Source organism: Apus apus, chromosome 5 (assembly GCF_020740795.1).
Source record: "Apus apus isolate bApuApu2 chromosome 5, bApuApu2.pri.cur, whole genome shotgun sequence".
Classification (NCBI taxonomy): domain Eukaryota; kingdom Metazoa; phylum Chordata; class Aves; order Apodiformes; family Apodidae; genus Apus; species Apus apus.
The window spans coordinates 17,497,643-17,514,588 of record NC_067286.1 but is presented as its reverse complement, the minus strand read 5'-3'; the positions used below and the strand labels follow the sequence as shown (position 1 = coordinate 17,514,588).

Here is a 16,946-nt window from a genome sequence, read left to right as displayed (position 1 = left end):
ATATGGTTCTTACAGTACAAAACCCACTGTGTCTCTGGCTGTGTATGTCCCCATAATCAAGTGTTAGATGGCAAAGGTGGCTGTATAGCTCCAGAAGACTGTCCATGTGTTCACAATGGGAATTTCTACAATCCAGGAGAATCAATAAGAGTTGGCTGTAACAACTGGTAAGAGTGTATTGAAAAATACAATTTTCAAGTATCTGAAATGGAATAGTGTAAGCTCTAGGTTAATTACAGCATTTCACTTTAGCAGTATCAAGACTTATAGAATGGAATAGCACATAAGATGATCCACTTAGTACCTAAAAAGTAGGCTCTGTCTGTTTTTTATAATGGGACACAGCATAGAAATTGCAAATTGTCAAAAGAACAATATATTTTGGATGATGTCATATCAATTTGAGTAAAGAAAGCTTTTTCCCTTGCAGGCAATCCCTACATTTCAGTACCTCCAAAAGGATTTGGAAATGTGAAAGATTTAAAGTGTTTCCTAACCCAAATCACAGAATCACAGATCACTTAGGTTGGAAAAGACCTTTAAGGTTATCAAGTCCAACTATAACCCAACTCTACCAAGTCCAGAACTAAGCCATGTCCCCAAGCACCACATCTGGACAACTTTTAAACACATCTAGGGTTTTTTTTCATGACGTCATGAAGTAGCACAGTCTTTTGGTAAATCCCAAAGCACTTAAGCTATGCTGCATTTCTGAGAATAATCAAACCTTATTTTTTCATTATAGGCTTAACACATTTTAAGATAAAATTGATGTACATGCAAGGATGTACATATAGCTGTATCGTTTGTCTTTCTGGTTTTTACATTTGGAATGCTTTTTGTCTTATGTAGCACATGCAGAAACAGAAAATGGCACTGCTCTGAGAATCCTTGTTTAGAAACCTGTTCTGTTTATGGAGATGGGCATTACACCACCTTTGATGGCAAACGCTTTGATTTTGAAGGGGACTGTGAATATGTTCTGGTCCAGGTAACAGTCCTTCCCAGATTTTGTATGTACCTTGCATTTTACATATGACCATGTAGCATAGATAACACTGAATATCATTCCTCTGTTTCAGAACTACTGTGGTCATCAAGGTATGAATCAGGGAACCTTCAGAGTCATTACTGAGAATATTCCATGCGGTACTACAGGAACCACCTGCTCTAAGTCTATTAAAGTTTTCCTGGGAGTAAGTATTTTCTTTAATATGTTGTACTGTGGGCCTAATGTGCCAGCAGGACTGAACAAACTGTCCCAGTGTTCTCCAAGACAGTGAAGATGTTACTACACTTCTTTTCTCCCTGCTAATGATTCTGATCTTTGCTAGAGAAAGTGAAGGAGGGAATTCTAAAGAGAAATCGCTTAACATGAGGTTGCTGAAGATAATAATTTTGATTATAATAGAGTTATTATTTCAATAAGAGTTACTGGCAAAACATATATGCTGTACCAAACAGGTGACTTTTTCAACTGGCCTCTAACTTTTTCTATCCTAGAACTATGAGCTGGTACTCAGTGATGGACGCTCCGATGTCATTGAGAGGACACCTGGAGGAAAAATGCCATTCCAAATCCGTTCCATGGGCATCTACCTGGTGGTCGACACTACTGCTGGCTTGATACTCATGTGGGACAAGAAAACCAGTATATTCATCAAACTTAGTCCCAGCTTTCAGGTACAATTTAAAATCCAAAACCTGGTTAAGGTTATTTCTGAAACATATTCATTTTACTTCTCAAAGGAAAAAAAGAGGAACTTTACACTGAAATGAGAAGATTGAGAGATCGGCAATGTTACAGTTGTAATGCTTGTAGTGCTGACTTAGATTCTGTTCTGTGTATTTTCATTAAATTATATTGGCATGACAGCAACTGTATCGGTAGCTTTCCTCATTAAAAGCCCTCTTTGCAGGGGTATGTTAGGGATTTGATAAAACTAATTAGCTCAATACTAAGAATGAAAGCCGTGCTTTGCTTCCTATGCTTATTCTTCCTAAAAAAGATTGAGACATCTCTTAACGAAAGGTATTTTATGGGCATGCCCAAGACTGTTATGGAAGAGGCCTAGATAAAAAAGATTCACTCTGAGATCTGTTACTTGCAGAAACTGTACCTTACTGATCTTTGCAATTTTGTGTTTATCTCCATGCAGGGACATGTCTGTGGACTTTGCGGAAACTATGATGGCAATGGAAATAATGACTTCACTACTCGCAGTCAGTCTGTGGTAGGAAATGTGCTGGAGTTTGCCAATAGCTGGAAAGTGTCTTCTAGTTGCCCAAATGCTAATCGTACCAAGGATCCATGCACTGCAAATCCATACAGGAAAGCCTGGGCACAGAAGCAGTGCAGCATTATCACCAGTGATGTATTTGCGAAGTGTCACTCCCAGGTATCACAAAAACTTCAGTCTCTTTAGCCAGAGATTACACTAATTTTTATGTGAGATAGCTGAAAAATACACTAAAATATAGTTTGTCATGCTTCACAAAGCAAAGTCAGAGCAGGTTCTAGGGAGCATGCATAGAAGGTATTTTCCCTTTCATTTTCTCAGCTTGTGCCTTGAAGTACATTAAATAAATTGATAATTGTTGGTTTGTTTGATTTTGGTTTTTTTGTGGGTTTGTTTGTTTGGTTTTAATAGAAGGGACAGTCACAGATAAATATCAGTATATTTTCTAATGACATAATTTTATACTAATATAAATATCAGCCACCTGATAAATACAACTGTGTGCAAGCTTGTAGTAAGGTAAATATTCTTTCTGAAAATATATCTTCAATATCAACTAGTTCTTAGTATTAAGAGCTTTATTCTACATTTTCCTCTGGATTTTTCAAAGCACTCTCATGGTTTCTTCCTTTCTTATTTTTCTCACACAGACAGACTTGTTACTTTCAGATATTTTATTCAGCTTTTTTAGGGCTGTGAATGCCTTTTCAAAGGGGTCAAGTGCATGAAAAGTCAAACATTTTCTCCAACAGGTTGAACCAAATGAATATTATCAAGCATGTGTGGATGATGCTTGTGCCTGCGACACTGGAGGAGACTGTGAATGTTTCTGTACAGCAGTAGCTGCCTATGCTCAAGCATGCAATGAGCTGGACATCTGCATTTCCTGGAGAACCCCATCCATTTGCCGTGAGTTTCACCCTACTACTTTTTGAAGGGATCCAGACGGAAAGGAAACAGAGAAGAAAAATAGAAAACAGAAGGATAAAATTGTATTTTTAAGAGGCACTACTGTATTCTAAAAACAGCAAAAAAGATCCCCACCACGCAAGTTAGTAAATAACTTGAAGACAACATATCTTCTTAAAATTAAATATAGTAACTTTACCAGTAATGTCTTTAGAGTCTGATTTACTTGCCAACCATGATACACAACTGATGACCTTTCATAATATAATACACTCCCACCTACCTAAATCAAGCTCAGTGTAAATAAATATCAGTGCATACTAACTAAAATCAGTGATTCAATTAATTGATTTTTTATGGTTAATGTGTAACTCTGTTCTATGCTTTATGCTTCATTGGTGTCAAAAGATGGTAAAGTATAACAATTATGTTAAATTATAAGCAAGAAAATACACTGTTTACGACCTATGTAACTATGCTGATCATACAGGATTTTTATGAAGCAGAATTGAAAGACTGTAAAGCAAAAAGATTAAAGTATTTTTTTTTGTCATTTCTCCCTCCTCTAGCTCTGTTCTGTGATTACTACAATCCACAAGGGGAATGTGAGTGGCACTACAAGCCATGTGGAGCCCCTTGTATGAAGACCTGCAAGAATCCAAGTGGGAACTGTGTTCATGAGTTGAGAGGTTTGGAAGGTAAACATAATTATGCTTACCTTATTCTACTTAGAAAAAGCTAAAATGCAGTATGATTAACAAAATTTATATTAGTCGATATATGACATCTTTATATTAGAAATTATAAGAAAATATTTTCTAATTAGTATATTACTCCCTCATGGATCATGAAATTGCTTGAAGTAAAGATGAGGACAAAATGCTCCAAAGCTTAATGTGCAATCAAAGGAATAGCAGTAATAGAATGTGAAATTCCACTGATCATATAGGATAATGTGGGGAAAGTACATATAAACAGAGTATAGAGTTATTTCTACTTGTGGAAGACCTGATGTCAGCATAACTCTCATTTTTTATTGCAGGCTGCTATCCACACTGTCCAAAGAATGCGCCCTATTTTGATGAAGAAACCATGACTTGTGTGTCTAATTGTGGTTGTTATGAAAATGGAAAAAATTACAAACCAGGAATGCAGATGCCTTCAAATCAGAATTGTCAGTCATGGTAGGTTTAGTACAGATTTTTAAATGCTGAGTTTCATCATGCATTAAGTTTTTTGTTTGCCAACAGGCACTAGGCCAGTCATAGGCTGCTGCAGAATGCCTAATACTCTTCTGTTCTTAAGGAACTTGACCAAATGGTGGAACATTTTACAGTAGAGACCTTAATTTACTATTTATTCTGTATTCTTGTTAAAGTACTTTTAAATTTGAATTAGCATCATTAATATTAAACAAAAAACATTAAAATAATGATAGTTACAGCAATAGCATGAGAATATTTGTTAAGACATCCCAATAATCTTGATGTGAAATTATTTAGAAGTTAGTAAGAAATTAATCTGAATTGATTTGAGCTTGTTTCTGTTCTTGCACAGATACTTGTATGTTTGCAACATTTAGCAAGTACTCCTGTGCATCATGTCAGAACTGATGACATGTTGGGACAAGTGCTGCTAAGCCTTCTATCAAATTGTACAAAGTTAGCAGAACCAGTTGTGAAGCAGTTAACACTTGCCCTGAGATACCTTTAATGTAGCTACACATGAATAATATAAGCAGTGCAGCCAGAATGGCAAAGATCTTAGCATGAAGCCCATCTGAGCTTACCCAACTTTCATGACATGTTTTACAGATCATACACAGGTTTACCTGCATCGTCTATGTCATTATCAGCACTAAACATAACCCATTAAATACATTACTATATTTAGTTAAGTTTATTCAGTGTACAGATGCCCTGAGTCACTGTAAATAAATATATCAAGATTCAGTTCTTAATAGATAAATAAATCCCCTTTAAAAACAGAATGCATTCTTGCATCTTTTGAAAGTCTGGTGGAAATTCGCCATGTAGAAGGCCTCAGCATCTGTGATACAGTGATTCTTTCTTTAATGCACTTTCCCTTCCAAATTAAAAGTCTACCTACCAGGGAGATAAGAACATTTTAAGTTACCCCTCTCCACTTCTTCACCCAGCCTTCAAAAGTACGAATAAGGATACCACATTGTTTGGTATGCTGGCATAAAAGAGCCGTGTTCTTGCCAGAAAACTGAGTGATCCCACATAACCTGGATTTATAAATCAGAACTGAATATCTAACTCAGAGAGGAAAGGGTATTTCTACATTTAAACACACAACGGACACACAATGATAGAAAAAATGCAACAACAAAATTATATAATGGACCAGTATATTCATAATCTCCTTTTTTATCTTTTCCAGTGAATGCACAAATCATGGCAAAAAATGCAAATATGATGAAAATGGTATGTTGACAAAGTTGTTTTTATCTGAATAGAATGCATTTGAGGTACTCTGCTCTGTGCTTCAGCTACCGGGGAATAACACACTATTTTTATTTACAGAATGTGTCTGCTTTTATGAGGGCCAGAAATACAACTATAAAGATGTGGTCTACAATACTACAGATGGCACAGGAGGGTGTATTGTCGCAACCTGTGGCCCCAATGGAACACTTGAAAGGATTGTATATGAATGTCCAGTCTCATCACCCACAACAGCAACAACATTTCACTTCAGCACTACATCACCCACCCCTTCTTCCACAGGTACATCCTTTATAGCCCATAAGGGCATATTCTGTTCATTAGTGACCATGCCAATATGCACAACATAAATTAATTAATACACTTCAAAATAAATGACAGTCAGATTAATTTGTTATTTAGTTTCAGTCAATATTTGGAAACCAAACTAACAGAAGGAAATCAACATAAAAAATAAATGGCATGCTCTTAGGAAGTGACAGTTCCAAGCATGTTAGTATACTAAATTGTTGGATAATGAATTTTCTGTTCTACTTCATATTAAATTATAAGTGCACTAAAGTGATGCAGTACTGTCTCACAATGCAAGCAAGTGACCTTAGGAAAATTTTCAGCCAAATTAATATAATGAAAAAGACAATATCTACGGGAATTCTTTCTAAATTTTGAGGTCTCTTCTTTTTCTGTTTCAGTGTCACCAACTACATCAGTGTGTGTTCATGAAGTCTGTGAGTGGTCAGAATGGTATGATGGAAGTTTGCAAACCCCTGGCTATGATGGTGGAGATTTTGAAACCTTTGAAGATTTGAGAGCCAAAGGTTATGAAGTCTGTAAAGCTCCACGGGCCGTGGAATGCAGAGCAGAGAAATTCCCTAATATACCACTTAAAGACCTTGGGCAAAAAGTAGAATGCAGTACAACATCCGGGCTTATATGTTACAACAAAGATCAAATTTCAACAATGTGCGACAATTACGAAATCAGAATCTTATGTTGTGTTTTTGTCCCATGCTCTTCCACAACACATTTCAGCACATCAAAACCAATCACAACTGTGGCGAAGACGACAGAAACACCAAGTTCCACTGAAATAACTACAAGGTTTTCAACCACTACATCACCAGTTACTACAACAGTAACAACTTCAACTATTACAGAAACAACCACAAGCACAACCAAAATTACATCTATCACTTTGTCACCTTCAACAACTACTCACTGCATTAAAGAAGAATGTCACTGGTCAATGTGGTATGATGTCTATTATCCAGGGTCTGGATACAATGATGGAGATTTTGAAACAATAGAGAACATTGAAAAAAAGGGATACGAAGTCTGTGAAAACAGAAAGGCTGTGGAATGCAGAGCAGTGAGGTTTCCAAACACCCCATATCCCCTCTTAGAGCAAAATATAACATGTAATACAGAAGAAGGGTTGATATGCTACAACAAACAACAACTGCCGCCCATCTGCTATAATTACAAACTAAGGTTTAAATGCTGCACAAATATACAAGTACCATGTCAACAAACTACAGTACCCATTATAACCACAAAAGAACCAAAAACAACCAAAATATTTTCAACAGTTAAAAGTACATCAACAGAAACAGCAACAACACCACACTTGCAAACTAAATATCAGACAACTACAATATCAATGCCGACACCACAAACTGGACATATTCATTCTAGATATACAACAACAGAGCCAAGAACCACAATGCAAAGGTCTACCACAGCAAGAACCTCGACCAGCGTACAACACCCAACAACAACGCAGTACACCAGCACCGCCTGCGAGCCCGAAATCTGCTCCTGGAGCGAGTGGTTCGACGTCGACTTCCCCTCCAAAGGGCCCAACCAGGGAGACTTTGAAACCTACCAGCACATCCGGGCCGCCGGGAAGGAAGTCTGTCAGCATCCAAAGGAGATCGAGTGCCGGGCGGAGCAATACCCCGACCTTCCCATCCAGTCCGTCGGACAGGTCGTGCAGTGCGACGTCCACTTTGGGCTGGTGTGCAAGAACCAAGACCAGACGGGCAAATTTAAGATGTGCCTCAACTACAGGATCCGCGTCCTCTGCTGCAGCCCCAACTACAACTGCCCCAGCAGCACAACCCTGCCCATCTCCAGCCCCACCACCACCACCGTCCGCAGCACTCCAACCTCCACCGAGGTCACGACCTCCACCTCCACGCCCTTCTCCTCCACCGCCACGCTGCCCACCTCCTCAGAAACCACACCGCAAACCTCCACCAGCACCAGCAGCCCCACGCCCACACCTACCACGCACTTCCCCACCCTGAGCTCCACCACCACCCAGTACACCAGCACCGCCTGCGAGCCCGAAATCTGCTCCTGGAGCGAGTGGTTCGACGTCGACTTCCCCTCCAAAGGGCCCAACCAGGGAGACTTTGAAACCTACCAGCACATCCGGGCCGCCGGGAAGGAAGTCTGTCAGCATCCAAAGGAGATCGAGTGCCGGGCGGAGCAATACCCCGACCTTCCCATCCAGTCCGTCGGACAGGTCGTGCAGTGCGACGTCCACTTTGGGCTGGTGTGCAAGAACCAAGACCAGACGGGCAAATTTAAGATGTGCCTCAACTACAGGATCCGCGTCCTCTGCTGCAGCCCCAACTACAACTGCCCCAGCAGCACAACCCTGCCCATCTCCAGCCCCACCACCACCACCGTCCGCAGCACTCCAACCTCCACCGAGGTCACGACCTCCACCTCCACGCCCTTCTCCTCCACCGCCACGCTGCCCACCTCCTCAGAAACCACACCGCAAACCTCCACCAGCACCAGCAGCCCCACGCCCACACCTACCACGCACTTCCCCACCCTGAGCTCCACCACCACCCAGTACACCAGCACCGCCTGCGAGCCCGAAATCTGCTCCTGGAGCGAGTGGTTCGACGTCGACTTCCCCTCCAAAGGGCCCAACCAGGGAGACTTTGAAACCTACCAGCACATCCGGGCCGCCGGGAAGGAAGTCTGTCAGCATCCAAAGGAGATCGAGTGCCGGGCGGAGCAATACCCCGACCTTCCCATCCAGTCCGTCGGACAGGTCGTGCAGTGCGACGTCCACTTTGGGCTGGTGTGCAAGAACCAAGACCAGACGGGCAAATTTAAGATGTGCCTCAACTACAGGATCCGCGTCCTCTGCTGCAGCCCCAACTACAACTGCCCCAGCAGCACAACCCTGCCCATCTCCAGCCCCACCACCACCACCGTCCGCAGCACTCCAACCTCCACCGAGGTCACGACCTCCACCTCCACGCCCTTCTCCTCCACCGCCACGCTGCCCACCTCCTCAGAAACCACACCGCAAACCTCCACCAGCACCAGCAGCCCCACGCCCACACCTACCACGCACTTCCCCACCCTGAGCTCCACCACCACCCAGTACACCAGCACCGCCTGCGAGCCCGAAATCTGCTCCTGGAGCGAGTGGTTCGACGTCGACTTCCCCTCCAAAGGGCCCAACCAGGGAGACTTTGAAACCTACCAGCACATCCGGGCCGCCGGGAAGGAAGTCTGTCAGCATCCAAAGGAGATCGAGTGCCGGGCGGAGCAATACCCCGACCTTCCCATCCAGTCCGTCGGACAGGTCGTGCAGTGCGACGTCCACTTTGGGCTGGTGTGCAAGAACCAAGACCAGACGGGCAAATTTAAGATGTGCCTCAACTACAGGATCCGCGTCCTCTGCTGCAGCCCCAACTACAACTGCCCCAGCAGCACAACCCTGCCCATCTCCAGCCCCACCACCACCACCGTCCGCAGCACTCCAACCTCCACCGAGGTCACGACCTCCACCTCCACGCCCTTCTCCTCCACCGCCACGCTGCCCACCTCCTCAGAAACCACACCGCAAACCTCCACCAGCACCAGCAGCCCCACGCCCACACCTACCACGCACCTCCCCACCCTGAGCTCCACCACCACCCAGTACACCAGCACCGCCTGCGAGCCCGAAATCTGCTCCTGGAGCGAGTGGTTCGACGTCGACTTCCCCTCCAAAGGGCCCAACCAGGGAGACTTTGAAACCTACCAGCACATCCGGGCCGCCGGGAAGGAAGTCTGTCAGCATCCAAAGGAGATCGAGTGCCGGGCGGAGCAATACCCCGACCTTCCCATCCAGTCCGTCGGACAGGTCGTGCAGTGCGACGTCCACTTTGGGCTGGTGTGCAAGAACCAAGACCAGACGGGCAAATTTAAGATGTGCCTCAACTACAGGATCCGCGTCCTCTGCTGCAGCCCCAACTACAACTGCCCCAGCAGCACAACCCTGCCCATCTCCAGCCCCACCACCACCACCGTCCGCAGCACTCCAACCTCCACCGAGGTCACGACCTCCACCTCCACGCCCTTCTCCTCCACCGCCACGCTGCCCACCTCCTCAGAAACCACACCGCAAACCTCCACCAGCACCAGCAGCCCCACGCCCACACCTACCACGCACCTTCCCCACCCTGAGCTCCACCACCACCCAGTACACCAGCACCGCCTGCGAGCCCGAAATCTGCTCCTGGAGCGAGTGGTTCGACGTCGACTTCCCCTCCAAAGGGCCCAACCAGGGAGACTTTGAAACCTACCAGCACATCCGGGCCGCCGGGAAGGAAGTCTGTCAGCATCCAAAGGAGATCGAGTGCCGGGCGGAGCAATACCCCGACCTTCCCATCCAGTCCGTCGGACAGGTCGTGCAGTGCGACGTCCACTTTGGGCTGGTGTGCAAGAACCAAGACCAGACGGGCAAATTTAAGATGTGCCTCAACTACAGGATCCGCGTCCTCTGCTGCAGCCCCAACTACAACTGCCCCAGCAGCACAACCCTGCCCATCTCCAGCCCCACCACCACCACCGTCCGCAGGCACTCCAACCTCCACCGAGGTCACGACCTCCACCTCCACGCCCTTCTCCTCCACCGCCACGCTGCCCACCTCCTCAGAAACCACACCGCAAACCTCCACCAGCACCAGCAGCCCCACGCCCACACCTACCACGCACTTCCCCACCCTGAGCTCCACCACCACCCAGTACACCAGCACCGCCTGCGAGCCCGAAATCTGCTCCTGGAGCGAGTGGTTCGACGTCGACTTCCCCTCCAAAGGGCCCAACCAGGGAGACTTTGAAACCTACCAGCACATCCGGGCCGCCGGGAAGGAAGTCTGTCAGCATCCAAAGGAGATCGAGTGCCGGGCGGAGCAATACCCCGACCTTCCCATCCAGTCCGTCGGACAGGTCGTGCAGTGCGACGTCCACTTTGGGCTGGTGTGCAAGAACCAAGACCAGACGGGCAAATTTAAGATGTGCCTCAACTACAGGATCCGCGTCCTCTGCTGCAGCCCCAACTACAACTGCCCCAGCAGCACAACCCTGCCCATCTCCAGCCCCACCACCACCACCGTCCGCAGCACTCCAACCTCCACCGAGGTCACGACCTCCACCTCCACGCCCTTCTCCTCCACCGCCACGCTGCCCACCTCCTCAGAAACCACACCGCAAACCTCCACCAGCACCAGCAGCCCCACGCCCACACCTACCACGCACTTCCCCACCCTGAGCTCCACCACCACCCAGTACACCAGCACCGCCTGCGAGCCCGAAATCTGCTCCTGGAGCGAGTGGTTCGACGTCGACTTCCCCTCCAAAGGGCCCAACCAGGGAGACTTTGAAACCTACCAGCACATCCGGGCCGCCGGGAAGGAAGTCTGTCAGCATCCAAAGGAGATCGAGTGCCGGGCGGAGCAATACCCCGACCTTCCCATCCAGTCCGTCGGACAGGTCGTGCAGTGCGACGTCCACTTTGGGCTGGTGTGCAAGAACCAAGACCAGACGGGCAAATTTAAGATGTGCCTCAACTACAGGATCCGCGTCCTCTGCTGCAGCCCCAACTACAACTGCCCCAGCAGCACAACCCTGCCCATCTCCAGCCCCACCACCACCACCGTCCGCAGCACTCCAACCTCCACCGAGGTCACGACCTCCACCTCCACGCCCTTCTCCTCCACCGCCACGCTGCCCACCTCCTCAGAAACCACACCGCAAACCTCCACCAGCACCAGCAGCCCCACGCCCACACCTACCACGCACTTCCCCACCCTGAGCTCCACCACCACCCAGTACACCAGCACCGCCTGCGAGCCCGAAATCTGCTCCTGGAGCGAGTGGTTCGACGTCGACTTCCCCTCCAAAGGGCCCAACCAGGGAGACTTTGAAACCTACCAGCACATCCGGGCCGCCGGGAAGGAAGTCTGTCAGCATCCAAAGGAGATCGAGTGCCGGGCGGAGCAATACCCCGACCTTCCCATCCAGTCCGTCGGACAGGTCGTGCAGTGCGACGTCCACTTTGGGCTGGTGTGCAAGAACCAAGACCAGACGGGCAAATTTAAGATGTGCCTCAACTACAGGATCCGCGTCCTCTGCTGCAGCCCCAACTACAACTGCCCCAGCAGCACAACCCTGCCCATCTCCAGCCCCACCACCACCACCGTCCGCAGCACTCCAACCTCCACCGAGGTCACGACCTCCACCTCCACGCCCTTCTCCTCCACCGCCACGCTGCCCACCTCCTCAGAAACCACACCGCAAACCTCCACCAGCACCAGCAGCCCCACGCCCACACCTACCACGCACTTCCCCACCCTGAGCTCCACCACCACCCAGTACACCAGCACCGCCTGCGAGCCCGAAATCTGCTCCTGGAGCGAGTGGTTCGACGTCGACTTCCCCTCCAAAGGGCCCAACCAGGGAGACTTTGAAACCTACCAGCACATCCGGGCCGCCGGGAAGGAAGTCTGTCAGCATCCAAAGGAGATCGAGTGCCGGGCGGAGCAATACCCCGACCTTCCCATCCAGTCCGTCGGACAGGTCGTGCAGTGCGACGTCCACTTTGGGCTGGTGTGCAAGAACCAAGACCAGACGGGCAAATTTAAGATGTGCCTCAACTACAGGATCCGCGTCCTCTGCTGCAGCCCCAACTACAACTGCCCCAGCAGCACAACCCTGCCCATCTCCAGCCCCACCACCACCACCGTCCGCAGCACTCCAACCTCCACCGAGGTCACGACCTCCACCTCCACACCCTTCTCCTCCACCGCCACGCTGCCCACCTCCTCAGAAACCACACCGCAAACCTCCACCAGCACCAGCAGCCCCACGCCCACACCTACCACGCACCTCCCCACCCTGAGCTCCACCACCACCCAGTACACCAGCACCGCCTGCGAGCCCGAAATCTGCTCCTGGAGCGAGTGGTTCGACGTCGACTTCCCCTCCAAAGGGCCCAACCAGGGAGACTTTGAAACCTACCAGCACATCCGGGCCGCCGGGAAGGAAGTCTGTCAGCATCCAAAGGAGATCGAGTGCCGGGCGGAGCAATACCCCGACCTTCCCATCCAGTCCGTCGGACAGGTCGTGCAGTGCGACGTCCACTTTGGGCTGGTGTGCAAGAACCAAGACCAGACGGGCAAATTTAAGATGTGCCTCAACTACAGGATCCGCGTCCTCTGCTGCAGCCCCAACTACAACTGCCCCAGCAGCACAACCCTGCCCATCTCCAGCCCCACCACCACCACCGTCCGCAGCACTCCAACCTCCACCGAGGTCACGACCTCCACCTCCACGCCCTTCTCCTCCACCGCCACGCTGCCCACCTCCTCAGAAACCACACCGCAAACCTCCACCAGCACCAGCAGCCCCACGCCCACACCTACCACGCACTTCCCCACCCTGAGCTCCACCACCACCCAGTACACCAGCACCGCCTGCGAGCCCGAAATCTGCTCCTGGAGCGAGTGGTTCGACGTCGACTTCCCCTCCAAAGGGCCCAACCAGGGAGACTTTGAAACCTACCAGCACATCCGGGCCGCCGGGAAGGAAGTCTGTCAGCATCCAAAGGAGATCGAGTGCCGGGCGGAGCAATACCCCGACCTTCCCATCCAGTCCGTCGGACAGGTCGTGCAGTGCGACGTCCACTTTGGGCTGGTGTGCAAGAACCAAGACCAGACGGGCAAATTTAAGATGTGCCTCAACTACAGGATCCGCGTCCTCTGCTGCAGCCCCAACTACAACTGCCCCAGCAGCACAACCCTGCCCATCTCCAGCCCCACCACCACCACCGTCCGCAGCACTCCAACCTCCACCGAGGTCACGACCTCCACCTCCACGCCCTTCTCCTCCACCGCCACGCTGCCCACCTCCTCAGAAACCACACCGCAAACCTCCACCAGCACCAGCAGCCCCACGCCCACACCTACCACGCACTTCCCCACCCTGAGCTCCACCACCACCCAGTACACCAGCACCGCCTGCGAGCCCGAAATCTGCTCCTGGAGCGAGTGGTTCGACGTCGACTTCCCCTCCAAAGGGCCCAACCAGGGAGACTTTGAAACCTACCAGCACATCCGGGCCGCCGGGAAGGAAGTCTGTCAGCATCCAAAGGAGATCGAGTGCCGGGCGGAGCAATACCCCGACCTTCCCATCCAGTCCGTCGGACAGGTCGTGCAGTGCGACGTCCACTTTGGGCTGGTGTGCAAGAACCAAGACCAGACGGGCAAATTTAAGATGTGCCTCAACTACAGGATCCGCGTCCTCTGCTGCAGCCCCAACTACAACTGCCCCAGCAGCACAACCCTGCCCATCTCCAGCCCCACCACCACCACCGTCCGCAGCACTCCAACCTCCACCGAGGTCACGACCTCCACCTCCACGCCCTTCTCCTCCACCGCCACGCTGCCCACCTCCTCAGAAACCACACCGCAAACCTCCACCAGCACCAGCAGCCCCACGCCCACACCTACCACGCACTTCCCCACCCTGAGCTCCACCACCACCCAGTACACCAGCACCGCCTGCGAGCCCGAAATCTGCTCCTGGAGCGAGTGGTTCGACGTCGACTTCCCCTCCAAAGGGCCCAACCAGGGAGACTTTGAAACCTACCAGCACATCCGGGCCGCCGGGAAGGAAGTCTGTCAGCATCCAAAGGAGATCGAGTGCCGGGCGGAGCAATACCCCGACCTTCCCATCCAGTCCGTCGGACAGGTCGTGCAGTGCGACGTCCACTTTGGGCTGGTGTGCAAGAACCAAGACCAGACGGGCAAATTTAAGATGTGCCTCAACTACAGGATCCGCGTCCTCTGCTGCAGCCCCAACTACAACTGCCCCAGCAGCACAACCCTGCCCATCTCCAGCCCCACCACCACCACCGTCCGCAGCACTCCAACCTCCACCGAGGTCACGACCTCCACCTCCACGCCCTTCTCCTCCACCGCCACGCTGCCCACCTCCTCAGAAACCACACCGCAAACCTCCACCAGCACCAGCAGCCCCACGCCCACACCTACCACGCACTTCCCCACCCTGAGCTCCACCACCACCCAGTACACCAGCACCGCCTGCGAGCCCGAAATCTGCTCCTGGAGCGAGTGGTTCGACGTCGACTTCCCCTCCAAAGGGCCCAACCAGGGAGACTTTGAAACCTACCAGCACATCCGGGCCGCCGGGAAGGAAGTCTGTCAGCATCCAAAGGAGATCGAGTGCCGGGCGGAGCAATACCCCGACCTTCCCATCCAGTCCGTCGGACAGGTCGTGCAGTGCGACGTCCACTTTGGGCTGGTGTGCAAGAACCAAGACCAGACGGGCAAATTTAAGATGTGCCTCAACTACAGGATCCGCGTCCTCTGCTGCAGCCCCAACTACAACTGCCCCAGCAGCACAACCCTGCCCATCTCCAGCCCCACCACCACCACCGTCCGCAGCACTCCAACCTCCACCGAGGTCACGACCTCCACCTCCACGCCCTTCTCCTCCACCGCCACGCTGCCCACCTCCTCAGAAACCACACCGCAAACCTCCACCAGCACCAGCAGCCCCACGCCCACACCTACCACGCACTTCCCCACCCTGAGCTCCACCACCACCCAGTACACCAGCACCGCCTGCGAGCCCGAAATCTGCTCCTGGAGCGAGTGGTTCGACGTCGACTTCCCCTCCAAAGGGCCCAACCAGGGAGACTTTGAAACCTACCAGCACATCCGGGCCGCCGGGAAGGAAGTCTGTCAGCATCCAAAGGAGATCGAGTGCCGGGCGGAGCAATACCCCGACCTTCCCATCCAGTCCGTCGGACAGGTCGTGCAGTGCGACGTCCACTTTGGGCTGGTGTGCAAGAACCAAGACCAGACGGGCAAATTTAAGATGTGCCTCAACTACAGGATCCGCGTCCTCTGCTGCAGCCCCAACTACAACTGCCCCAGCAGCACAACCCTGCCCATCTCCAGCCCCACCACCACCACCGTCCGCAGCACTCCAACCTCCACCGAGGTCACGACCTCCACCTCCACGCCCTTCTCCTCCACCGCCACGCTGCCCACCTCCTCAGAAACCACACCGCAAACCTCCACCAGCACCAGCAGCCCCACGCCCACACCTACCACGCACTTCCCCACCCTGAGCTCCACCACCACCCAGTACACCAGCACCGCCTGCGAGCCCGAAATCTGCTCCTGGAGCGAGTGGTTCGACGTCGACTTCCCCTCCAAAGGGCCCAACCAGGGAGACTTTGAAACCTACCAGCACATCCGGGCCGCCGGGAAGGAAGTCTGTCAGCATCCAAAGGAGATCGAGTGCCGGGCGGAGCAATACCCCGACCTTCCCATCCAGTCCGTCGGACAGGTCGTGCAGTGCGACGTCCACTTTGGGCTGGTGTGCAAGAACCAAGACCAGACGGGCAAATTTAAGATGTGCCTCAACTACAGGATCCGCGTCCTCTGCTGCAGCCCCAACTACAACTGCCCCAGCAGCACAACCCTGCCCATCTCCAGCCCCACCACCACCACCGTCCGCAGCACTCCAACCTCCACCGAGGTCACGACCTCCACCTCCACGCCCTTCTCCTCCACCGCCACGCTGCCCACCTCCTCAGAAACCACACCGCAAACCTCCACCAGCACCAGCAGCCCCACGCCCACACCTACCACGCACTTCCCCACCCTGAGCTCCACCACCACCCAGTACACCAGCACCGCCTGCGAGCCCGAAATCTGCTCCTGGAGCGAGTGGTTCGACGTCGACTTCCCCTCCAAAGGGCCCAACCAGGGAGATTTTGAAACCTACCAGCACATCCGGGCCGCCGGGAAGGAAGTCTGTCAGCATCCAAAGGAGATCGAGTGCCGGGCGGAGCAATACCCCGACCTTCCCATCCAGTCCGTCGGACAGGTCGTGCAGTGCGACGTCCACTTTGGGCTGGTGTGCAAGAACCAAGACCAGACGGGCAAATTTAAGATGTGCCTCAACTACAGGATCCGCGTCCTCTGCTGCAGCC

At 51.1% G+C, this 16,946-nt stretch overlaps 1 protein-coding gene across 1 annotated transcript in view; it reads left to right on the top strand.

The window, feature by feature from the left end:
- MUC5AC (mucin 5AC, oligomeric mucus/gel-forming) overlaps window positions 1–16,946 on the top strand; it is an 83,440-nt gene that overhangs the window by 18,582 nt on the left and 47,912 nt on the right. Inside the window, exons 21-41 of the mRNA XM_051621064.1 lie at window positions 16–167; window positions 853–991; window positions 1,083–1,196; window positions 1,504–1,683; window positions 2,160–2,399; window positions 2,993–3,149; window positions 3,719–3,847; window positions 4,192–4,333; window positions 5,556–5,599; window positions 5,699–5,902; window positions 6,313–8,761; window positions 8,843–9,574; window positions 9,621–9,787; window positions 9,929–10,378; window positions 10,473–11,478; window positions 11,560–12,021; window positions 12,103–13,685; window positions 13,833–14,193; window positions 14,275–14,736; window positions 14,818–16,044; window positions 16,423–16,908. Of these exons, the coding sequence (XP_051477024.1) occupies window positions 16–167; window positions 853–991; window positions 1,083–1,196; window positions 1,504–1,683; window positions 2,160–2,399; window positions 2,993–3,149; window positions 3,719–3,847; window positions 4,192–4,333; window positions 5,556–5,599; window positions 5,699–5,902; window positions 6,313–8,761; window positions 8,843–9,574; window positions 9,621–9,787; window positions 9,929–10,378; window positions 10,473–11,478; window positions 11,560–12,021; window positions 12,103–13,685; window positions 13,833–14,193; window positions 14,275–14,736; window positions 14,818–16,044; window positions 16,423–16,908 (10,886 nt within the window). The remainder of the gene's footprint in view (window positions 1–15; window positions 168–852; window positions 992–1,082; window positions 1,197–1,503; window positions 1,684–2,159; window positions 2,400–2,992; window positions 3,150–3,718; window positions 3,848–4,191; window positions 4,334–5,555; window positions 5,600–5,698; window positions 5,903–6,312; window positions 8,762–8,842; window positions 9,575–9,620; window positions 9,788–9,928; window positions 10,379–10,472; window positions 11,479–11,559; window positions 12,022–12,102; window positions 13,686–13,832; window positions 14,194–14,274; window positions 14,737–14,817; window positions 16,045–16,422; window positions 16,909–16,946) is intronic.